Genomic DNA, 26,382 nt, shown 5'->3' with positions numbered 1-26,382 from the left:
CAGAACTGAAGCTTTTTCTGGTTAGAGCATCTTTGTTCCTCTTACTAATCTCATTGCTCTTTTCTGCACCCATTCCAAGATACACGTCCTTTCCAAAATGTAGCTTCCAGATTTGTATTCAGTACTCAAGATGTGGCTTATTCTGATTAACTGAAGATGAAAATTTATCTGCCAAATTCATGAAGCAGGGTACCTGGTACCTGCATGGGATCATTAACATCATTGCAGGAGTGTAAGAGTAGGACTTGTAGATGTAAGCAAAGTGAACTCTGTATTGCCCTTCTGAATGTACAGAGCTCTCGTTGTATTCAGTTTCTTGGATTGATTTTATTTCACTAAATTCTAAAATTGAGAAATCACATAATGTTTCCCTTCCAGTTAATCAACCTGCAGTAGTTTGCAACCATTTCACGGAATACTCTGTATGATCAAACATAATTTTCAATGTAATTTCAAATAGAAAAGAAGTAGGTTTTTTTATATACACTTTGAATTACTAAGTAACTATTGAAAATGTTGGTTATAATTCCAATCTTATGTTTATTTTCAGAGATGATGATGATATTAACGATGTTGCTGCTATGGGCGGTGTTAATTTAGTAGAGGAGAGTCAGAGGATACTTGCATCAAATGCAGAAATAGTGGGTACCCAAATACGTTCATGCAAAGATGAAACCTTTTTATCAACTGTTCCACTTCTAAGGAAAATTAATATAATTGGTATGTCTTATTTATTTTGTCTATTATATAATCATAAGGTTTGTTTCCATTCTACGAAACCATGCTCCAGAAGCATGTGTAACCATAAGGAAGAATACTGTCTTGTAGTAGAATATCGTGGTTTTCCAGGATAACCTCCAATCAGTCCGTGATATCCGAGCGATTGCACACATGAACTCCTTAATTTTAGCAGCTATATGCTGTCCATGTGATTGAAAATTTAGCTTATCATCAATCAACACTCCTAAATATTTTATTTCTATAACCATTGGAAGCTGTTTATTGATGATTTTATTTTGGAGTGGCTGCCTAATGTCTAGCTTAGAACTGGACACCATCATCTTTGTGTTACGTGAACTAATCTTCAACTTATTTGCCTTAGCCCATGCTAGCAGATCAGAAAAAACTGAATTTGCACTATTTTTAATGCAAAATGAGAATTCCCACTTACCAACAAATCTGCATAAGCAATTATTTTAATATTAGCATTAGTTGAGGCATATAATGCAGAAAAACAAGCCTATACAGCATCAGCAAAAAAAAAAAAAGTTTAGTTCTGTCCTGAATTTATTTAAGCTGTCAACTTCCACAACGACAGATGGAAGTTTGTTCCAGCAATCAGTCACCGGCTAAAGTCAAATTTCTGCACATCTGTTCTACAACTGTCTTTCCTCAATTTGAATTTATGTCCCCTCAGATGATTAATCTGGGCAAAAGGAAGAATCCCATCAGCATTGAGCTTGCTTAAACCATTCCAGACCTTATACACCTCAATCAGATCACCTTGCAGCAGCGCTGTGTTAAAGGCAATTTTAGTACCTGAGGCAAGAATGAAAAATTGCACACTCCCCTAAAATATATAAAAAAAAAAAAAAATCAACTGCGTTACGCACCAATACATTGATATGTATGTATGTGTTATGGTGCCAGCACACAGGTCAGTGTGTTATGGATTCAAGGTCACGCTGACTGTTGTTGCAACTCCCATTATATACGGACTCTGCTAGCATTCATACATTAGTAAACACTCTAGATTCCAAGCAGTGAGGTCGTTGACTGTGCGTAAGTTGTACAAATATTTTTCACTGTGTCTTATTATTAAAGATTAATTTTTTAAAAACATTACACCTTTATATGCAAATATGAGTGGAAAGAAGAAATGTAATGGTGCTGAGTGTTCTTCTAAACGTAAATGGTTGACACTAGATGATAAACTAGAAATTATAAAACAATATGAAAAGGGTGCATCATATGCTAAGATAGCACAGGACAAGAATATGAACGAATCATTGGTACGAACACTTCTAAAGAATAAAGATAAAATAAAAGAACATGGAATGACAACAGCATCTTATATGTCAAAAATGATTGTTTAAAATCGTAGCTCTGAAATCGATAATATGGAACTACTGTTAATGTTATGAATTGAAGACTGTAACCAGAAAATAATTCCATTAAGTCAGATGACGATTCAAGCTAAAGCAAGCAGTCTCTATTCACTACTTATAAAAGAAAATGGCAAGGAGGAGGAAAGTTTTTGTGCAAGCCGTGGTTGGTGTCACAGGTTTAAAAAACGTATGGGGCTCCACAATGTTCGACTTAGTGATAAGAGTGTCAGTGCTGACAAGAACCAGCTGCACGATTTCGTGATGATCTAAAAAAACTGATTGAAGATAATGGTTACAAGGATGAAAAAATTTTCAACGTCGACGAAACGGGATTATTTTGGAAGAAGATGCCATCACGCACTTATTTGGCAGAAAAAGAATCAGCCCAACCAGGATTTAAAGCCGCCAAAGGTCAATTAACCCTTTTACTAAGCGGAAACACATCTGGTGACTTTAAATTAAAGCCCATGCTGGTATATAAATCAGAAAATCCAAGGGCTCTAAAAACCTTATCAAAAAATACTCTTCCTGTTATATGGCGGTCAAATAGGAAAGCCTGGGTAACGAAACAGCTCTTTGAATATTGGTTTGTAAATTATTTTTGCCCTGAAGTTAAAGACTATAAGAATATGGACTTTAAAATTCTGTTACTATTAGACAATGCGCCAGGTCATCCTACTTATCTTACGGACCTGAACAGAAATGTCAATGTTATTTTTCTGCTACTGAATACAACTTCTTTGTTACAACCAATGGATCAGGGCATCATTGCTACGTTTAAGGCTTTTTATTTGAGACGTACGTTTGGACATGCCATTAATGTAACAATGGGAGAAAATGCCATATCTTTATGTGAATTTTGGAAACTTTACATTATCTAAAATGCCATATCTTTATGTGAATTTTGGAAACTTTACATTATCTAAAATACTATTGAAAACATATGTGAATCATGGTTTGAAGTAACTGCAAACAACATGAGAGCTGTTTGTAAAAATCTTTTACCGAATTGTGCTAATGTTAATTGTACCAGTTTCGAATCTCAGATCAAAACAGTTTCTGAAAACATTGTGCAGCTTGGGAAAGATCATCTTGGATTTGTAACCTTGGATTGTGACAGTGTGTGTGTCAATGCATTTACTCTCATTCTGATGACCTCGCTGATGAAACACTTGTGGAAATGGAGAAGCAACGCTTATATGAAGAAGAAGGAAAATGTTACATCCATGAAAGAATTCACAGTTGATGAATTGTCAAAATTGATTGCTAAAGTAGATGAAGTTTGTGAATTGATAATGACAGCAGATCCAAACATCGAACAAGGTATGAAAGTAAGGCAGGTGTTGCAAAATGACATTCAATGTTATAAAGAGATGTATACAGATAAAAAGAAGAAAAAAACTGTGCAAACTAAGCTGATTAATTATTTTTCAAAATAAAAATATAGTATATATTTTTCTTCACTTATATTCTTTTGGTATGTACATACTGTAATAAAAATCATTTGTACTTTTCTTACTAGTATTTTTCATTTTTATCATTTTAGTTTTTTTTTTACAAGAACTTTGTGTGCATCGATTTATATTAAACAAACACCTATATATTTTTGCAACTCGACCCATATAATCAAATTATCGGATCACATTATATTAAATTACATGCTAATAATACCTCGATCAGCGCCGTTTCACATAGCGCAGTATTTTTTTGTCACGAATTAACCGCACTATGTGAGGTATTCCTGTATTTATGCATCATTCATTTCAAAAATAATAACAATTATTATAATACTTGAAACAAATGTTTCTTCAAAAATATTATAAATAAACAATATTTCTTTAATAAATTGACAATAATATATTACAGACAGACACATGGCATTTATATGTACAGATTACAGTTTTATTTTGCAAGCTTTGAGTGACGAAAAGTCAATAATTTTGTTGAAATTTGATTACATATGATCCTCTCCAATTGATAAAATGGCCATATCTGATTATTTTACTTGGCTTAATGTTGACCGTAAATAGTTTTTAATCAATTTCAGCTTTCTGAAACCTCTTTCACATGACACAACCATTACTAGAATCATTAAATATATTCTTAATGCCACTTGCAGGATTCCAGATGGAATCAACTGTACATCGTTGTTGTCAGGTGGATGAGCATTAACATCAAAGAGACTTGAGTCGGCTTCTTCAAATTGACTCGAGTTGTATCCTGAAATTTCTTCGAAAGATGGAACTTCCAACTCTTCCTCATTTTGTCTTTGGTTATTTGAGTTAATTTCTTCCTCTGGCAGTCCTTTTTCAAAAGACAGGATTTCTAAGTTGTTTTTATTGTTTTCACTTGCTTGTGTGGTATCCATTTTCCCTTTCTTCAACCAAATCTGTAAATTGTTGTCCATCTTTCGATTATTTTCTTCATTGCATTTTTGGTATTTCCTGAATTCACTACCGTTAATTTTTTTTTTATGCCAATTTTTACTAAAAAAAAAAAAAAAAAATGTATATATAATTTATTTAATAAATTTTCAATAAATTTATTGTATTTCAGTTAATTTCAAATACACTGAGACACTTACCTTTTGAAATTAAATTGTGTGTCTTCTGCAGAGGTAGAGCATTTGCATCCAATGGCGTTGATGATAACTGTGCCAGGACACAAGTAATTCAGCTTGTTAAAATGACAACCATGGTGGCACCGCAGATAGTATTGGCTCACAGAGCTCGTTATCTGTACAGTAACGCAAGAAAGATTTTTGTCTTGCAGAAGCAAGATGATAAATGGATTGGAATGTATTTAAAACATAAAATCAAAAATTGGCAATTATTTAATCTTTCTTTTGGTGTCCCCTTTCAGCTTTTAACCTAAGGCAAGAGCCTCATTTGCCTCACCCTCGGCACGGCTCTGCTTCACAGGTGCCAGTTGATCTCACACTGCAATTTGCAGAACTTAAGCATTTCTTTCTTTCACCAATCTCATTGCCCTTCTCTATACTCATTCCAGCATCATTAAATCCCTCCTAAAATGAGGCCTCCACACATTCTCAGTAACCGAGGTTTGGCCTGACCATTGCCTTATGCAAGGGGATAATCACCTCCTTATTCCTGCTAGTAAAATTCCTGTATATCAGAGTAAATGGGCGTGTAGTACTGGGATCCATTGCTTAAATATAAATACATATATATCCAGTAAACATTTTAATACACATTTAATTACAAATTGTTTGTAGCTTTCGAGGCTAAACGGGACTCTTAGTCAGAAAATACTAACAGAATGGAGGCAAAATTAGAGACAAAATTTTAAAGGATACAGTTGCGCACGCAATGAGATGTGCGTGAGCACGAGGTTGACCATTCAACCACTAGATTGGTGTTCATTGTTGCTGCATAGATGCGTGTGTGGTTATGCTTCCAGCGCTTATCTAGTCTCAAAACAGTTGCCTCCAAGATAGGGTGTAGTCTCATTCCCTTGCAGCGGTTCATAGTTCTTGAATTACATGATATTGTGAAGTTATATCCACAATATGAGAGATGCCAAAGGGTCTGTAATTTGAAAATGAAATGCACAAGGCAATTATGCCTTGTGCATTTCATTTTCAAATTACATTTTTACCTACCCTTTGGCATCTCTCATATTGTGGATATAACTTCGCAACTGTGATGGCATGTTGTATTACCAGGGTACCTGCCCGCCCACTGATGAAGCCCAATAGCGAAACAAAACGATCATCTGGGTAGTGGTATCCTCTGAAAATAAATAACAGTAGTCTTCTCTACTAGAGAAGCATTATTTATTTGAAGTAGTGCAATACCGCTATCTCCTTGTGAAGGCAACCACAATATGAGATACAATTAAAACAATGCCTTCTACACTACTTACGTAGTTCAAATTTATGGATTAACTATGGTGTATTTACACTGATACTATATAGTATATTACAGTACGTATTAATTATTCCAATTATTACGTATATTCTTCCGATTTTCACTTATCATTTAATTTTTTAATTGGTAAGGAAATAAAGGGTAAATTTTTGCTTAATATATCTTTACTTTTATAGCCTGTGGATAATATTCCTCCTATTTTCGCTAATTAGAATCACTGTTTAATAGAATTAAAATTCAATTCACAAACGTGATCACAGTGACCTACACATCGTATAGTCAACAGTACTTTACTATGGTGAGTCCATCGTAACATGGTTTGATTGTACACTGAACCAATTGTAAAGTTGGGGTTCATTGTATTTTTAACTATTTACGTGAAACTCCGGATAATTGGGGCAGCCGCTTAATTGGGCCGAAATGCACTAGTCCCGATGTGTCCCAAATAATCAGAATCGACTGTATTATATGTATGTTGCTGTTGTGTCAAGGAGTTTAATGGTAAGGGAATTGTGTTGTTGGTATTGTAGTGATCTGTGTTAAGTTGGCGGTAGATGTTGGATATAGACCAAGGTTACATTTTGGTTCTGCTTTCAAATGCAAAAATGTAATTTTGTATATAGTTATTCTTTAATTGAAGTTAAGATGTAAATGAGTGTAAATTTTAAATAATTGGTATTTAGCCATACAAAAGAAGTATTTTTGCCTAAGCTTCCTAATTCAGATGTGCTATTTAATTTTGATGTGTAAGTGTAATTTGTATGTTACTGTCGTGTCAGTGAGTTTAATGGTAAGGAAATTGTGTTGGTCTGTGTACATGATGGTTCTACATCCAAATGCAAAAGTGTAATTTTATTGTATATAGTTATTCTTGAACTGAAGTTAAATTTATTTGAAGTAGTGCAGTACCGCTATCTCCTTGTGAAGGCAAGGAGTGCAAAATTTGAAACATTTGGTATATAGCCATAGAAAAGAAGGGGTTTTTTTTTTTTTTTTTTTTTTAAGCTTCCTGATTCAGATGAGCTATTTAACTTTGATGTTTAAGTATAATATGTTGAAATTGCTGTTTTAGCTCCATTCCAGTGTGGTTCATAACTGGTTGGAAGGATGTTTATTTGGATTTTCCCCTGGTCTGGCCTCAGTTTTGTTGTGCCAGTGATTGGTTTGTCTTTTAGTGAAGGCAATATGAGTGGTGTTTTTTTTTTTTTTTTTTTTTAATGATTACTGTATATATAAGATTAATTTTTGAGTGATTTCCAGAGTGGTGATCGTGCTCAAATTGTGATGTAAATATTGTATAGGTTGTGGTGATAGGACTGTTGTTTACTAATCACTCTGCTGCTGCTTTTTTTTTTTTTTTTTTTTCAGGGGATGTCTCCTTCTTCCCCCACTATCTGTCCTCTTTTCCCCCTCCCTTTCCCACACTACTTCTTCTGTTTCCCTTTCTCCATTCATTCAAACTTTGAGATTTCACGTTCTCTAGAAATCTCAGTAAGAGTCTCTACCTGGTTGTGGAACCTGGCTGCCTCCACATGGCTTGGGATGGGAGTCAGGGGACAGAGGACCAGGTGTTCCTTGCCCCCTCGCTGCAAAATGCCAGGTGCCAGCACATAACAAAACACACACGTACATTACACAACACACACACTCATAGTTACCAACCTTGGCCTAGTGCCTTCAGAAGTTACAGTGGCGTATAGAGGAAACCCTGGAGGCCGCAACAAAGTACAAAATAAAATAAAAATAACCCAACAGTAATACTACACAAACACTCACTAACCTACATAAATCTGGCCTTTACAGAGTTTTGTATTCATCACATTTCCTGACACGGAGTTGGGTGAAATCCACATGGCCGCATTACAATTAACACTATACACTATGTCCTTTTGAATTGCCCTAGGGGCATCATTGGCACAAGTTGTCAGTTCTTTTGTGTGAATAGAGTGCAATCTATTGCGAGTCACAGATTGTTCATTTTTACTCTTTTTTTTTTTTTATTTGAGCTGTTAGCTGATCATTGTTGCTAAAGTCATACCTTCAATCAGTCTTGGGTGGGCTGGCAAGGGTTTTTTTCCCTTGCCTGGCTAAAGTGAGTTGCTCGATTGTAATAGGGATTGAGAAAAGTTTTGTTCACCATTTTCATGCCCTTGTGGTAACTTGGGCCTTTCAGTTCTTAAAAGTTGTATTTATCACCAACGGCTTATTGTTTTTCTAGCAGATATTTCTACTAATATCATGGTATATAGTTAGGGATTTACTACTGCTGGTCTATCCTTTTAATTTGTAAATAGTTTCAATTTTATAATTTACCTTACTAATATGGCATTAAGGAGGATTCTCACTGGCTCATTTCCTGTGCTTACAGAAATTTCTGATCTTTGTGTGACTCAGATTTGCAAGAAATAATATCCAAGTTCTTTGAGGATGATATCCAAGAGATAAATTGGGAGATATTGCTCACATCACAAGGGTTGGCACTTGTGGCAGTGTCATGTGAAGAAGGTATGGCTTCCGGAGGTGAGGCAGCAGTCTCAGCTTCAAAAAAGAAGCCGCCGAAGGGTACCAAGAGTTAGAAGGCGGTACAAATTAAGGAATTCTCAGTTTCTTTAGAGTACCTTTATACTGTTTCTGGACAGAGAAACAGTACAAAGGTACTCTGGGCAAGTTAGTAAAGCTAACTTCTCTAACATAGTAACCACTAACTTCTTATCGCTTGGTCACTGGTGGCACTGCTCCTGCCTCCATGTGGTGGGACTGGTAACCTGAGTATAAATTCAATAGTCAGGGCAAAAAGGAGCAAACAGGGATCCTTTAATATCTCCATTTCTTGTGCAGAAAAGCATAAAAGATGTAGCAGATACTCCTAAAGTGGTCAAACGACTTCGCTCAGGAGATCTTATAGAAACATCGAACCCGAACCAAAGCAGCTCCTGAAGCAAACAAATTGGAGGCCTTCCCATTTCAGAACGGAACCTCCTTAATGTTACTGAGGACGAAATTGCTGAAGAACTTAGGGCACAACGTGTCATCAGTGCTAAAAGAATTGTGACTAAACAAGATGGTGTCCTCACACCCACAAGAAATGTTATCCTTACCTTTAACACTCCAAATCTACCTGCATCAGTTAAAGCTGGCTACCTTTCCTGTAAGATCCGACCATACATTCCGAATCCACTCAGATGCTTGAAATGCCAGAAGTATGGTCATTCTCAAACAGCATGTCAAGGAAAGGCCATTTGCCCCTCACATGGCTCTCCAGACCACTCCCAAACTGAATGCACAGCAGTAACACCAAAGTATCCCAACTGCCAGGATGCTCACCCTGCATATTCAAGAACTTGTGAAATATTGAAGTACAAGGTAAAGAAAAATGTCTCATACCAAGAAGCACTAAAACATATTAAACACTAAAGAGATTTCTGCTTTAAACAAACTTTGGCCCCAATTCTGTCTTGGAAAGGAATGGATATTTCTTCTCCAACTGATATTGGAGAGGCACTAGCAGAAACATTTGCTTCCATTTCATCCTCTCAGTCTTATGAAGCCTCATTTAGGTGCACAAAAATGTCTGTAGAAAAATATAAAATTAACTTCAATACAAACCAGTCATATTCTTATAACCTTCCATTCACTATTATTGAAATAGTTCTGTGGGCCAGATGGCATTTATTACATAATGCTTCGCCACCTCCACTCCAACTCAAAATCTACACTTATTAAAATTTTACAACAGAATCTTTGAAGAGAATGTTTGCCCTGATACATGGCATCAGTCAATAGTGGTAGCCATAGCAAAACCGGGGAAAGATGCTGCCTTCCCCCAACAGTTATCATCCTGTATCATTGACCAGCTGTTTAGGAAAGATACTAGAAAAGATGGTTCACAGGAGACTTGTCTGGATTATTGAAGATCAAGATGCTAGAACACACCACCAATTTGGTTTCCGCCGTAACAGGTCTACAACTGATGTCCACGTCAAAGTCGAAGTTCACATTCGAAACGCTTTTGTCAAAAAACATTACATGGTAATGATAACTTTTGATATTACCAAAGCATTCGAAACAACCTGGAAATGTGGAATCCTCCAAGACTTATACAACCTTAGACTGAGAGGTAACCTGCCTAGATTCATTCAGAATTTTCTTCACCTCAGGACCTTTCTGTACGATTCCAGAATGAGCTGTCCAAAATTCACACGCCAGAAGGAGTACCTCAGGGATCGATTTTAAGTGCCACACTTTTGTATTACGTACCAGTAGCATTACACAAGACATCCTAGCTATGGTGGAAACTTATATGTATACAGACAACCTTGCTATTTCCTGTCAATCATCAAACATGGCTATCATTGAAAGAAAACTACAGTTAGCAATAACCAAAATTGAAATTGAACAAAATGATAACGGCTATCAATTAACCGAGGGGAAAACAGCAGTAATACACTTCTGTAAATTAAGATCGCTTCATCCGGAACCTGTATTAAAACTGAAAGGCAGAGAAATACCGATGACCGACTCCATAAGACTATTGTGTTTGATTTTAGACACCAAACTTAATTTTCATAAGCATATAACCTACCTGCGAACTACGTGCCTTCATAAATTAAACATCCTTTGTGCAGTATCCTCAACTTCTTGGGTATATGTTTCAGCTTCTAGTATATGCTTCAGCTAAAAATAGCATCTTACTGTCTCTGAACGCCATCCAAAACAGTGCCCTGCGATCTGCACTAGATGCCTACAGGACCTCGCCAGTAGAGAGCTTGTACATAGAAGCACATGACTCTCTACTTTATCTTAGAAGACAATGCCTACTCTGCCAATACGCTGCCAAAATAAGAAGCCTTCCAACTCACCCCTGTTGGGTATACCCCAATGATCCTCTTTGGCCAACAATCTATGAATCCAAGCCTAATGAACCTAGGCCTGCTGGGATCCGTCTTCAAGAAGTAATACAGAATTGGAAAATTAGATATATGCCTTTGCCCCCATGGGATAGACATGATATAGACATTGATCTATACTTCGCTCAGTGGTCAAAAAATACCATTCCACCACTTAATATCTGACAGTTACATGCCAACTATACTTTGGAACACACTGGGAAACTCAGTCTGTACTGATGGGTCTAAGTCCCAATCACATGTAGGTGTAGCAGCTGTATTTCCTTCACATGTAATCTCAAAATCCCTTCCAATTGAATGCAGCATACTTTCTGCAGAACTATATGCTATCCAGCTTGCATTAAATGAAATATGTCCACAGTCATCACTCTCTGTCCTAATATATTTGGATTTGCTCAGTGCTATCTCAGCCATACAGGGTAAACAACATTCTCATCATCCTCTCCTATAAGAAATTGGCTTTCTAATCAACCTCTGTCGAAAGAAACACTCTGAAATAACTCTTTGCTGTATCCCAGGACACTGCGGAATAGAAGGCAATGAAAAAGCAGACATTGCAGCTAAGTCAGCATCAGAACTGCCAAACAGAACAATGATAGTCCCACACACTGATTTTAGTCCAATCATTATTAGAGAAAGTGAAAAGGAATGGGCCCAGATATGGAAAAATCAATCCAACAATAAACTACAGGAAATAAAACCTAATCCACAAATATGGCACTCCAGCATCAGAAGAAGTATGCTTGCCAGACTGCAAATTGGCCATACTCATCTTACTCATTTTCATCTATCAACAAATAAAAATACCCCACTCTGTGTTCAATAACAAGTTCAACTTTCAGTAAAACACATTCTTTTGGTATGCAGAGTTCATGCATACCAAAATCCACTTTGTTCTCAGAGTTCATGCAATAACCAGAATACACTTACCCTTCAACAGATCTTAGACAATTCTGCGAATCTAGATGAACTATTTAATTTTATTCAGCAAATCAGATTTCATAAACAAATCTAAAAAAAAGGTTCGATTTACATAAAAAAACTTGGAAAGACACATCTTGGCCATTAGTGCCCTTGTGTCTTAAAACCCTTAAACAACAACCTTGATCTTTGGGATGAACTCAGAGAAGTTACATTGGAACTACAGATAGAGCAAGTTCTGCTACAAGGCTGGAGGAAAGGGGAAAAGTTCTGACTGTGTCATCCACAACAACCTATGCAGCAGTGACTAAAAGTGACAAGAAAATGTTGCACCAAGGACAATTGTCGTAAGAATGACAAACATAAAAATAGTGATAACATTAAACAGGAATTATTGGATACAGTTCATCACTGTATTAAAGGACATTAAAGTGAAAAGCATCCGACCAGTTCGGAAAAAGAAAGTTATGGATTTGGACACAGATAAAGATGTGGAAAAACTCGTTATGTGTGCAAAAATTCAGGATGTTGGATTGAAGGTTAAGAAATCCAAGAAGCTCAGACCAAAGATTTTAGTTTTTGACATCCTGCAAAGGACGGAAAAAGAGAAATTCCTTGAGCAGCTTTTGTAGCAGGATCTCAGAGAGCTCGGATGGCATAGAAAACAGGTATTGAACATACTCATCTATCTTTTTCCTATTTATTGTCACAACTTTAATGTTGTGGCAATAAATAGGAACAAGAATAAAAATATGAATAATTGGATGGATATTGGAGCTTCCAGGGAAGGTAAGGACAGCTCTACTTAATAAAGGCAGAATTTATGTAAACTGGACTCCTGACTGAGGGATGTTGTGACCGTAACGCAGTGCTACAAATGTATGGGATACAGCCATGTTGCCAAGCACTGCTGCTGCGGCGAGACCGATTGTGGTCATTGCTCTGTGCAAGGCCATTCGTTTAAGAATTCCCCATCATGGCTGAGTAGCCATGGTGTATCAGTTGCTTTAAAAAGATGCCTGCAGAGCATACCACCATCGATAAGATGTGTCCCGAATACCTGAGGGCAAGAGACCTTAACTGATGACTAGTTCTAGTAAATTTTCTATTTTAAAAATCTTGCAGTTAAATGCTCAGTGTTCTGAGGCTGACAGAACACTGAACCTCCCCATCTGGTTAAGGTTGGGGAAGATAAATCCATTGACATCTTGCTGGTCCAAGAACCATACACCTTTTTGGATAAGGTTAGAAGGTATTCAGGTACATGCAGGATTTATACACTCAGGTGAGGAGCCTTAGGCTGCTATTGTGGTGACAGAGATTACTTCTCTCACATTCCAGTTTGGGGTGTGTTATGAGGTAATCTGTCCCACTGGTCCCGTGTAGCTGGTGGCACTGTACTGGAAGTTTAATGATTACCTTGAGCCCTATATAGCCCACCTCGAGGTTAGTCAGGTGTTGGCATCTAGACCGGTAATCGTTGGAATGGTTTTTAATTCCGGCTCATCGTTCTGTGGGGGAAGAGGGACTCTGATAAGAGAGGACTTCTTGGAGAGTTTCTTTCCTCCTCAGGGTGGGGAGTGGTGGATGATACTGAACAACTACCTACTTATTCTTCTGTTCATGAGGAATCCTATATTGATATCATCCATTGCTCTAATTGTGTATGTTCAGATATACGGAGTCGGACTGTTCATGACGCATTGACCACAAGCAATCATAGGTGCATTATATTTTCATACGCTGTGTGCAATCCCACCCAAACTTTGAAGGAGACCAGTTCCACGAAATGTATAAATTGGCATAAGTTTGGTGATATTTTGAGAACAAGAATATCTATGGAGGATTGGGGTAATGCCTCAGAGATAAAGAGTCACATTCATTCCCATTTATAATAATCTGCACATATCCATTCAGAAGAACTAATTTGCATATATCCAATAATGTACTCCACAAAATTATTGTGCCATTCAAGCATAGGAGCAGAAGAATCCTTTTTGCAAGATATAAGACAAGACTGAGTTTTAGAAGGATTGAAATCAACTAAGTTGTATATGCCCCACTGGAGAATTACCTGGAGATCAGCATTAAAGGATTTGGGGGCGGATATTCGAGAAGTTGAAGCTGATTGAGCAGCAGATAAGGTTTCTCAAAATGGAAAGTGGAATGCAATGTGCTATCATCGGCAAAACTATGGATAAGATTTCCAGTCAATGGAAGAAGACCATTAATATACAAGAGGAAAAGAGTGGGGGAAAGAACTGAACCTTGGGGGACACCAGCATTAGTGGAGAAGTTAAAGACAGAGAGCCATCTACCATCACCCTCAGTGAGCGATCAGAGAGAAAACTGGATAACCAATTACTAAAAACAGTTGGAAAACAATAATACAGAATCTTGTTTATTAGACCTTTAGGCCAAACATGGTCGAAAGCCTTTGAAATGTCATGAGCAACTGATTTTGCTTCACCAAACTTTTCCATTAAATTTGTCCGTAAATGGGTAACATAAGCCAGAATGTCACCAGTGGATCGACACCGATGGAATCCATACTGGAGGAAGATCTAGGTAGTTTAAGAGTTGGCAGTTAATTGAGTTCTCCATTACTTTAGAAAGAGTAGAAATAATTGCATGGGATGAATATAATTGGATGGGAGGGATTTGTTACTCTTTTTAGGAATTTGCTGGATATGAGCAAATTTCGAAGCAGAAGGAAAAACACCTTTGGAATAAGATAGTGAAAAAAGGCGGCAAAGAACAGGAATAAGTTCAGGAGCACAGGTTTTGAGAACAAGTGGAGAAATACCATCAGGACCTGGAGTTTTCTGAGCATCAAGGTTTGTCGACATCCTTTTGACGGAAGACGGCACAACGCATTGAATGGAGCGTGTTGGGAATGGTGGGAGGTGTTTTACCAAGATCATTAATACATGAGTTGGAATCAAAATGAGATGCTAGCAGGTCAGCTTTAATCCTTGGTTGAAATGACAACAGAACCATCAGGTTTTGACATAGTTGGGAGCAGAGATGGGCAAAAGTTGCAGCCAAAAGCTTTGGCAAGAGACCAGAATGCTCGGCTACCATTAGGGCAAGAAGCAAGTTTTCTACTCTTAGCCTGTTCAAAATCTAGTTTGGACATTAATAACTGCTTTACAATTGTTGCAAGCTTTGGTTAGTCAGAAAATGAAACTGACGAATTGGAAACGAGCCAATTACGATATGCAACATTCTTCTCTTGAACAGCCTTAACACATTTATTGGAAAACCAAGGTTTAGATAAAGGACGAGATTTTAAAGTGGAGTGTTGTATAAAGGATTCCATTCCTACAAGAATAATTTCACTGACACGATCTGAGCAATCGTTGACATTAGAAGTTTTGAAACATTAATCCGACCAAAGAAAAGAAGAAAGGAAATCTCACAGGTCATCCCATTTTGCATTGTTGTAATGCCAAACAACACAAGGTTGGTAATAGCCATGAGATAAAGGCTCCATTGGAGAAGATACAATCGATAATTTGTGATCTGAGGTGCCTAAAAACTCACTTTGACCGTGAATTCTAAGTTCACACCCGGTGTGTGGGACCAAGTATCCCACATCTATATCGTCGGTTGATAGCAAATTTCTGAAGGTCGGCATCAATGTCCTGGATTTGCCCAAGCACCTGGTATGGTAGGAAACGGTCTGATGCATGGAGGTGTGAATGAAGAGGGCAGATAGTTGGGGGTGGCGCTGGTCTGGGCAGGTGGAATCCTCCATCCACAGAGATACCAGAATGAAGGAGATATGATCAGGCCGGTCAACATATTTACTGTAATTACCAGTTTTGTCATTAATGAGAGAGGGCAACCTGGGGATCACCATGGCCTGTGCCATTTCATTCGTATGAACATGGGGTGGTACTCTATGCTTGTAGGTTAGGCATTTGAGGAGCCAATATTCTGCTGCCCAGATAAGTTTTCTGATCGTAGGTTCTGCTGATGCCCAGATTTCAGCTGCATAAAGTAGTGCATATAATGGTCCTGACATATTTTGTTGCTGTGACCCTGTTTGAGACATGATGCAGGTGTTGTTTTGCTCTCCAATCTGGAACATTTTCCAAGATAGTTTGCAATGCAGGGCAAATGACTTAAATCCGGGGTTATGTCCCACAGTCTTCTCGCTTTAGTTTTGTTAAAAATAAAAATTTAACAATACAACAGTAAACATGTATTTAAAATCTTTATCAATACAATATAAAAACAAAAATAATATTAAATTCTTTAAATATAAATATGAAAAATAAATTCTGAAAATTAAATGAAGTAATATATTGACTTACCTGATTTAGAATGGTTTTTGTTTAGATTTGGTATTGACAGAGTCATTAATTAATTTATAAATATCCATTCTTTTAGCTTCTTGTGCTTCTATGCTAAGCAGCACTAGCACTGTAGATGTTGTCCCATGTGGTTTTTTTTTTTTTTTTTTTTTTTTTGAAATAATTCTTAATTTTGAGAAAGAGTTCTGCGGTTGATACTGTAACCGGAATTGTCAAAAATAATATCAGTAAGGAGTACACTTCCGAAAAACCTAGCACTCGTATTGTAGTATTTTACTATGACTAGTTCTGCAAATTCACAAATAGTTTTAATTTTTGCAATTTCACTTTTTAGTGACTTTACTCAAGGTAGTAATTGCATTTAAAATGGTTCTGAAAAGTCACTTGAAAATTTCTTTTGCACCTTCTCTGCATTTTTTATAATGGAACTGTCATCCATTTGGGTTAATTGAGTTGGAGTAAGAAATGCAAACAAGTCAGAAAATGTATTTAGTCCTTGAAACCTTTTTAGCAGTTCCGTTGTCACTAAGTCAATTACCCAATAAAATATGTTAACTTTAAAGAACAGTTCTGCATTCTGAAATTGATAGTTCTCTGCCAGTTCATCAAAATGTTTCTGAACAAATTGCCTCCATTTATTTGCAAATTGACAAAGTATACCCCATTTCTGCACAATAGATGAAGCTTCTTTGATGGTATTTTCAAATTCATTTCTTAATTTTTTCGCTTGATTATAGAATGTTTCTATGCCCAATGCAGCTTGACTAATATCCATATCCATTCTTTGCAAAACTGTTGACGTTGAATTAATACTCAATACAATTTTTTCTATCAGTACAGTGGTTAAAATTTTCAATATTATTTTTATCGGGACGGCTTCCAACTTTTTATTGCTTTTTGATGATTGTATTATAATTTTATTTAATGCCATTTGCAAATTGGGAAATCTCAAATTTATGGCAATTATAGATGCAAGCTGACTAGGCCAAAGAGTTGAATTTAATTTCTTTAATACAATATCGCATTCATTTGTAATTTGAGATAACAAGTCCCAACAATTGATACTGCAGCCAAAAAACACTTATATACTTTGAAGAATGCTGAAATAGTTGGATACTCCATTTACTGCATCATTAATAACTAGATTGAGATTGTGCATCGCACAACGTACACACAGTGCATTCGGGATTGCACTCCTGAATATGCCCCTGTCATAATTGAGTCATATTCTGCTAACAACTTTAGTTTAGTTATCGTTATTATCGGAAATGCAATAAGATCGAATTTACTGCCTGTTTATAATAGATTGCGCTAACAAAAAAGCCCAATAAACTGGAAACTGCAAATTGTTTTTATTGTTTTATGGTAGTGACCTCCAGAAATGTGCTTTAAAAAGTATCACTTAAATTTTTTGATGACCCCTTAAAGCTAATGAATTTCTCGAGAGATTTAGGATTATTTTAATCACTCATTCTAATACTTTTCTCCAAAAATTACATTATTCATGCAAAAATTTTCTTCCATAATTCTATAAGTCCTGTATTGCTTTTCCATGTTTCTTTCGTACTGCATGCTTCTGTGTGCTTACAGCTGTTTTCATGGTCCTTCATTTTAGTAGACCAATTCTGCCTATCATTGATGCTTTTCGTCCAGTTACATCTAGTTTCAGAAAGCATCCAGCATGGCTCTCATTATACGGAATGCATTTTTTTTGGAATAGCACAACCATTGCGTGTTCATTTTTAATCCAGATTACTAGCAGTTGAAGTAATATTTTACCAAAAATGATCTATTTTTGTTATTTTTCAGAAATGGTCCTTTTAGCTTGCAAGCACTGTTATTTGTAATATATATCTTCTTATCTGTTTTAAATTCTCCAGATAGTTTGCAATGTCAGTGAGGTAATTCTCCTTTTTAAGATTTTTGATGTTGATATTTTCTTTCTTTCAATGTCGAGAAAACTTTGTTTTCTTCTGTGGAGGGAGATGATCTACTTGAAGATTCTTCTTCTTCTTCGGGTGTTTTTTGAATGTCATTCCCTTGCTTAACCTCAATTGAAGGCTCTTTTCCCATTTCGTCGGTGTCAAAATTTGTAGATTGACTTGTTGATGTTAATTCTGTTTCTGGATGAGCAAAATACAAAGTAAATTTTGGAATTTTTGTAATTGCTTTTGTTAGAGCTTTGTTAGCAGTGTGTTTTATTTTGCGTTTAAAAGCACTGCTCTTGTGCTTTTTTTCCATGGTTAATTCGAAAAATAATTGTAAAAGTTTTTTACTGAACTAAATATAATCTTTTATTGAACTTACCAATGGAATGATGTATGCATTTTGGTTACTTAAAAAGATTATAAAATTACAAATATTGATAAGGACTAAAGTGCTCATAATATAGTTGTAAAATATTGGGACAGGTTCACTATAGAATATGCGAGACAGAATATTAGCACAAATCTAAAATTACACTTATAGACTTTCAGCACAGCTTATTTCAGTTATGTTATCACCCATTACGTAGTAATTTGAATAACCGACACTTTACCACCACTAACACTGATCCATTACTGTTTTAAAAATGGATGCGCACTACCATGTGAATTATAATGTGATGAGTCATTTATGAGACAATTGGAGCAAAGTAATGAACAAAAAAAAAAAACTGCAACCTTTAGATACTTTAATTTTGGCTTGGATTTGGATCTAACTGAAACAAACAGCAGTATCATTAATCATTTTTCCCTGTTTGGCACATTGAATTTAGTGACTTTATCTTTGTTTATATAAACATAACACATCGAGCAAAAATCATGAATCCGCTACCTTACTATGGGAGAAGGTTTGGGAGAGGGATTAAATGGAGGTATTGTGAAAATATAATGTGAGCCCAATAACTTTTTTTTTTTTTTGGTAATTCGTTCCAAGATCTCAGAAGTTGAAGTTTTCTCTATATAATTAAGCTATTTATCTCTTCTAAAAGGTCATTTTTATAATGGAAATTGTATTAGTTTTATATAAATTTAAGTCAAATAAGCACGACAGAAAAATCACTTTTAACTAAAGGATGCAAAAACAAAATATGCAGCCGACACTTTTACAAGCACTGCTATTGGCTGAGAAGAAGGGGTACGTGGTCTGGTCGAAGACAATCTTCAGCTCATCATAACATAAAATAATTAGGCGCCAGTTAATTTATAGAATAAAATTTCAAAAAACCTGCACTACACTGTCATCATTATCATATGTTTGGTTATAAGAATAAATTTTGAATGCCTTTGTGATATTTTTCTAAAGCACATTTCTGGAGGTCTGTTACTGCAATCTATTATAAACGGGTAGTAAACTCAATCTTATTGCATGTCCGATAATACCGATAACTGGAATTGTGTGTTTTTACGTTATGGTATTATGGTGAAATATGTTTCCCCTTCACTGAAATCTTCAATCATAAAAGAAACATAACTAAATTTTCAGATCCTTCTCTTCATTCCTATTTGCTTATTACAATGATGAAGCGATAGCGACTACAGGAAAGTGCAAGTGGGGGCAATGCTAGGAAACGAAACAAAATTGATTTAGAAATGAAGGTGAAAACAATAAAGAAGGGAAAAGTTTGTCATCTATTACACAGGAATTAAGTTGGTTGATTGGGGATTTATTTGACACATCAGCATCTATGGCCATAGTGTGCCACTGGAATTAGGTCTCTCTGCTTCAACAGTGAATACTATTTTAAGACAAATGCCAGTACAAACACATCGGGGGCACTCACTTCTGAATCTGATTTTCCATCCTTATTATTAATAGCTTTCCATCTCTGATATAGCACCCGAACTCTGATTTGTGATCACTGTTGATCCTTTAACATATTCTTTTATATGCACACTGTCCTTTAATCTTTTTATTGTACATTTCGAAGTACATTTTTGTAATTTTTCCTGCGAGTGAAATCAAAAAATTGAATAAAAATGTTCATTGAATATTCCTTTCTTGCTTCAATCAAATGCAGTGTGCATAGTTGCAAGTGCTGTATAAGCATTTAGGGAAATTCCAACTTACGTAAAATTCAACTTACTTAGAATTCAGCAGAATGCAACCCTTAATCCAATTTGTGTAAGTCAAGGATTGGCTGTACTCAATAATAATGACCCCCAATAAGTGGGCCCTTATTTGACTTTTGCCCCCACTATCACAAATCCTTCAAATTTGCCCTGGTATGCCCAGCTATACTAATATCATTTCACCTCTATTCACTGCAGTTTTGCTTGTGCTGTGCAGCTAGCTAACAATAAACATGCTTCGTGTAAAAAAAATTATTGTTCGTAGACATAGTAAATTTTATCATAAACATAACTAAAACAAAACTTGCATTTCTACTCAATTAAATTTTTTCCTGTTTTAGGCAGGATGGCAGTGGGCCCCAATGCATCGCATTGGCATAGTTATGCCACTGGAACCAATGTTATAAGAACAATGAAGATATTAAGTGACTTCATGAAGTCAAAGTTTGACAATACCTGAAGCTGCTTAATATAAACACAGTTCAAAAACAATGGGTAAATTTTCAGTTGGAAAAAGCAGCTGGGGCAGCATTTTTTTCTTCTTTTAGTCTCCGTATATCTACAGTTTGAATGTAATGGTTATACTGCAGAATTATATGCAATTAAATTAGCCTTAGAGAATATTAACACCTATCTCAGCTCTATAACAGCTTAATTTACACTGATTCCAAGAGTACATTATCAAACTGTATTGGACAATTGGACAATGCAACAAATTAGCTTTAGAGATTATTCCGCAGTGTAATATTCATTGAGTGTGATGCTTCTTGTAAGCCCTTTTAACACTGGTCATTTTTTTTTTTTTTTTTTTTTTTTTTTTTATATCTTCAGTGAACTGAAAATAGGATCCCTTTTAAGTACGCTTTAGTTTAGGGAGGAGAAAAAAAGTCACATGAAGCTAGGTCTTGAAAATAGGATATGTGTTCACACACAGTGATTTGTTTTTTGGCCAGAAACTAGCAAACAGGAGTGTGTTGTGTGCTAGAGCATCCAGACCATCCTTCCACATTTCAGGCCTCCTCCTTTGAATTTTTTTACACAGCCTTGTCAGAACTTCAGTGTAGTATATTTGATTAACAGTCTGATTTGGTGGTACTTATTTAGCCATAATATATCCTTTAATATCAAAGAAAATTCATTTATGATTTTGACATCCTTGTTTTTTTGTCTGGAGGAGTGATCTTCATTTCAGAATTTTTGGCACCATCTTAGCACATACTTTTCTCATTCCTAAATTTTCAGTAAACATTCGTCTGTTTTTCTGTCCATATTGAGCTCTGATGCAACCATTCTAAATCTTAAATAACAATCACTTCTAATCAGTCTCTTTTCTTGGTCTATACTTTCATCAGTTTCCATGCATACTGGATGGCCTGGTCATTCATCATCTTCCACATTCTCTCTTCCTTCTAAAAATCTTTTATGCCATTCAAACATGCGAGCTCTTGACATAGTATCTCCCCCATAAACTTGAAATTACGACTCAAAACTTTCAGTTTGGTGTTTTCTTTAGTTTGTTAATAATTTTGATTCATTGTTCAAATCTTTTGTCTATCTTTTTCCGGCAAACTGCAAAACCACAAGGTATGTCTCATTGCAAAGTGAATGAGCATGTTGGAATGTGACTTTTTATTATTATCATTAGCCCTATGGTGCAAGGAAGCATGAGGCTTTTGTTGCAACAGCTAAAAAAAAAAAAAAATTCTGAGTTACACTGAGAGAGAGAGGGGGGGGGGATCAGAAACAGAAGGGAATCACCAAGAAATAGAAGAATAATGATATCCAGCTGAGGACCCTGGGTGTGCCAGGCCCATGCTCACCAGATATGAGCCCCTGGGGTTGAATTTTGGCAGACTAGGGAAAGGTTTGAGGTCAACTGCTGTGCCTTTGTTTCATGGTTGATGCTTTGTGTAGTTGCTGTGAATGAAGTCTTGTTATTTAATAGCAACACCTCATATTTCTCTTCTCCTTCTGAGAACACCAGTTTTCACTTTTTAGATTTTTCATGTGTGGCTGTTTGCATGCTTTTATAGATTTAATTCCCAATCCCCATGTCTTTATTGAGGATGAATTTTTAGTATTAAAAAAATACTCTAGCAAACTGTTATAAAAACTCTGGCTATAGGAGATTGAATTTAGTTAAGTTAAATTTAAAATTTATATAACTTTATATAATAAAGCTAAATTTATTTAGTTAAATTTAAAAATGATAATTCATTTTTATGATATTTGTAAAATGAGGTGATCTGATTGAGGTGTATAAGGCCTTGAATGGTTTGAGCATACTGAATTCTGATGGGCTTCTTCCACTTGTTCAGATTACGAACCTAAGGAGGCATAAATTCAAATTGAGGAAAGACAGCTGTAGAATAGATGTGCAGAAATTTGCCTTTAGCCAGCGGGTGGCTAATTGCTGGAAGAAACTTCCATCTGTTGTTGTGGAAGTTGATAGGTTAAATAAATTTAAGGAGGAACTGGATAAACATTTAGATGGAATGGTTGTGTGAATTATTTTTTATTTTTTTTTTGGTTGATGCTACGTAAGCTCATATGCTTGCATCACATGCCACTGTTACTAGTATTACTATTATTAAAGTTTTGTACAGAAATTAGTGACAGTTATGTTCTTATATATATATATATATTTTTTTTTTTTTTTTTTTGTGCCTGCGACTTCTAAGATGTGTTTTTTGAATTCTGCACGTTTTTGTTTTTTTTTTTTATATATTTAACAACCACTTATGACAATAGATACCACACAGGGTATGATGAATTTCATCCTCTAACTTTGTAATGCATTTCAGAATTATAACTTTCAATTCATTCTGATTCCAGGTGCATGAAGATTTAGTGTGCTTTGCTTTCCACTTTTGATTTCATTCCACATTCTGTTACATTGATTCTTATTAAATAATAGAACCTTCCCACTTACTAAATTTTTTTTTTTTTTTTAAACTCTTTAAAAGCATCAAAACATGGAATAGAGGAAGTTCCTAATGAAGTTGTGACACTAATATCACATGCTGCACAAGAACGATTGAAAACAATAATAGAAAAATTAGGAGTCGTAGCTGAACACAGATTGGAAAATATAAAGGTTTGTAACTTTTCCTTGCATTTTTATATGTTGTGCATGTAGGTTTGTTTAGAGAGCAGTTCTCTCATTTGTATCTAAAACTTTTATGCTTAAGTTGCAACTTTATTGTTTTGAAGCATAGCTTTTTATGTCATCTTTACCAGATTTTTTAAAACTTTTTTTTATTAGAGCATCATTAGATAATTAACAATATTAGAATCTGCTTCCTGTTAGTTTCAATAATAATCTACAGGTTTATGTTCATTTATTCAAGAGGTGTATTATCTGAGTGGATTTTGTCAGAAAAGATTTTATAAGTAATATAATTAGGATATAGGAATCGTAAGCAACACTTACCAATAACTAATCTAACCTAACCTAATCTAACCTGTTTCCAGAAACATAAAGGAATTTCTCAGGAACCACTTGACAATAGAGGTTTTTTTTACTCTTTTACAGGGTTTCCTTCTTAAAAGTGAACCTACATTATTTGTATTAAGTACAGTGCTATCAACTAACTGCTATTGGTGTAATTGTTCAGTTTATCACAAACTGTGTTTCAAGTGGTACATGTCATTATTGGTAAATAATCATCATGCTATGACCAAAGTGTTTTTTTAGTGGAATCTTACTTGGAAACAGTCTAACAGTGAATATCAACAAAAACTTGACGTTCACTGTAAGAACACAGAGCTGCAGTTTTCAAGAAAGCAAAGATGTGCAGATCATTTGGGAATAAGGAAAGGGAAAGAGTGTTTTTTCTTACATGACACTTGAGAGACAACATTAGATGAAACAATTTTGCAATTTAGAAACAAATCTCTTTAGAATCTCCATTTAAAAGATTGGTTTGATTCATTTTTCTATAAGAAAATGCCTAAAGCTTTTCCAAATCAGATCCACAATATGCAAAGGCTTAAATTTTAGTATAACGTTAAAATATTATGGTACAGTCTCTTGTTTAAAAGTTTACTTTACTGTGAAGGTAAAGTGTAAGGTGTATTGAGGTCTAAAGGCACCAAGGGTTCCCCCCCCCCCCATCTTGGTATTGCTTTCATTGTAGTACCAGTTTGCTGGGAAGGCCAGAGATTTAAGTGTGTAGGTATTGTTAATGTGTAGTGTTATGTACTGTTGTCCCTCTGGCCATTTAGCTGCCAGACTTCTGCTGGAGCCCAATGTTGCCAACACTTTGTCCAGTGGAGGCAGACCAGATACCTAGTAGTTTCTATTTTACTATGGCAAGTCTTGCCACTTACTTTCCTGAGATTTCAGTGGCTAGGACCTAAAAAAAAAAATTGTTATGCATGCACATATGTTGGCATTTGAGTTCATTTGCATGAGAGAGTTTTCACTTGATTGATAGGGCCAAAAATATGGGCGAATGGTATTTTAGACATAATTAGATTTAGGTGTGTGGGGCATTCGCTCGCATAAAGATAGAAGAGGCAGACTGAAGGCTGGCAGGGAGTAAGACAGAAGTATGGGGATGATAGGATAGACGACTCCAGAAGGTCAGTGAGGCAGGCCTGTGCCTCACCAGGAAAGGGAAAGAGGGTGGTGATGGGGGTGGAAGGAACTGCCCTCCCCCCATCGGGGGAATGGAGGAAAAAGGTACCATGCAAAGGAATCTGGTACAAATGCCAACTGGCGTCTGCGGAAATGCGGCACATTGACCCAACTGGTGGGGGAGCCCAAGATTGATAGTTGTGTCCAAGATGTCATCCATGGGTCAGGGTCCCGTTTATCTTTATTGCTTATCCTTTTTTCAGTTTGTTTCCTTGGTTCTCCATTTCTTGGAGAGGTAAGGAGGGGTTACTGTGCACTGTCTATTGTAGGATTTCTACTACTGGTCCAGCTCTCTATGGAGTCAAGTTTGGTAGTCATATTTGATATGTCATCCATGGGACAGTGATTCAGTCCATGTTAGTTGCTGTCCTGATTTGGTTTGCTTCCTTAATCTTCCACTTCTTGGAGGTGGAACTTGCGTTGTGCTTCCTAGCCCAAGCTGGTGGTGGTGGTACCGGGTTTTCAGTGGTGAGCTGTGAATACTTTAACAATGGGCTCGCAGTTTTTCTGACTTTCTACGGAGTAAATTTGATCGGTCACGGCAATGACATCATCCGCGGCTTCCACTAGAGGCGCTTCCCACGCTCGCACTACTATTAGTGTGATTAGAGCATGTGACGCATTTTTCATGACCGGTATGATATCTAAAGTCGGGAGCAGATTTAGGGGGATGGACAGATGCGGCTTATTACACCCTTAACCATGCGTGTAAGTGAATGTGTAAAACGTTCATAGGTCTATATAAAAAAAAAACTTAAAAACCTGGTCGTCATGCCTCGCCTTATGATGGTAACTGGATATGACAGTGTCTGAAGTTCGAACTTTTTAAAATTTTTGAATAGTATGACATCGCAATCATACTTCCTGAAGTTACTGCTGCAGTAAATATGATTGCAACAATACAAATATTTGTCAACAATTTATTTTTTCGTCTCGCATTTTTGTTACATTCCATTGTTAGGGGTAGGCGCCCCCATGGGCAGGAGCAGCAGTGGGTAGCACATGCTTCTTGATTAGACCAGGGTTCAAGCCCGTGCCCACCAAATGAGGATGCGGAAAGGTTAGGGAATGACCGCTGCACATCCTCAGAGCAATATGGCCTTAGTTGCTAATGCTCCTAAAAACCAAACAACAACATTGTTAGGTTCCCATAACAGCTGTGTATGTCGCTTCAACTACAAGATCAGTACATCAATCGGTGCTATTTTACAGAGATATTTAGATATGTTGCATCGCAAGTATTCATCTCTTACTTTAGTTATCATAAATCCATTATATCTTGTTTACCAGAAATTATGAAAATCTGTGAATGATCAATAAAATATTTACAATAAAAAAGCTCTTATTTCGTAATCGATATATACAAATCAAAGTACCTAAAAGAAATGCAAAGGATGTTTCGCATAAACCATCTGCTGCACGTGCTCGGAACACAAGCAACTTTTTTTTAACGACTAGGGAAATATAAGGAATACATTTATTTCATGATAAAATTTTAATATTGCAAATAAAAGATAACATAAACACTCTCGCAAAA

The 26,382-nt window shown here is 36.1% G+C and overlaps 1 protein-coding gene across 4 annotated transcripts in view; it reads left to right on the top strand.

Moving 5' to 3' along the window:
* The window catches only part of LOC150079046 (transcription initiation factor TFIID subunit 4B-like), a 634,753-nt gene that overhangs the window by 345,539 nt on the left and 262,832 nt on the right, over window positions 1–26,382 (top strand). For all 4 annotated transcript variants that reach the window (XM_090382248.1, XM_090382247.1, XM_090382250.1 and 1 more), the window contains 2 exons: window positions 551–720; window positions 23,170–23,300. In XM_090382248.1, the coding sequence (XP_090238374.1) occupies window positions 551–720; window positions 23,170–23,300 (301 nt within the window). The remainder of the gene's footprint in view (window positions 1–550; window positions 721–23,169; window positions 23,301–26,382) is intronic.

The sequence above is a fragment of the Mastigoproctus giganteus genome, chromosome 10, assembly GCF_048544385.1.
Source record: "Mastigoproctus giganteus isolate SK-2022 chromosome 10, ASM4854438v1, whole genome shotgun sequence".
NCBI lineage: Eukaryota > Metazoa > Arthropoda > Arachnida > Uropygi > Thelyphonidae > Mastigoproctus > Mastigoproctus giganteus.
Note: the sequence above shows the minus strand (reverse complement) of the source record. Positions and strands in the feature narration are given on the sequence as shown.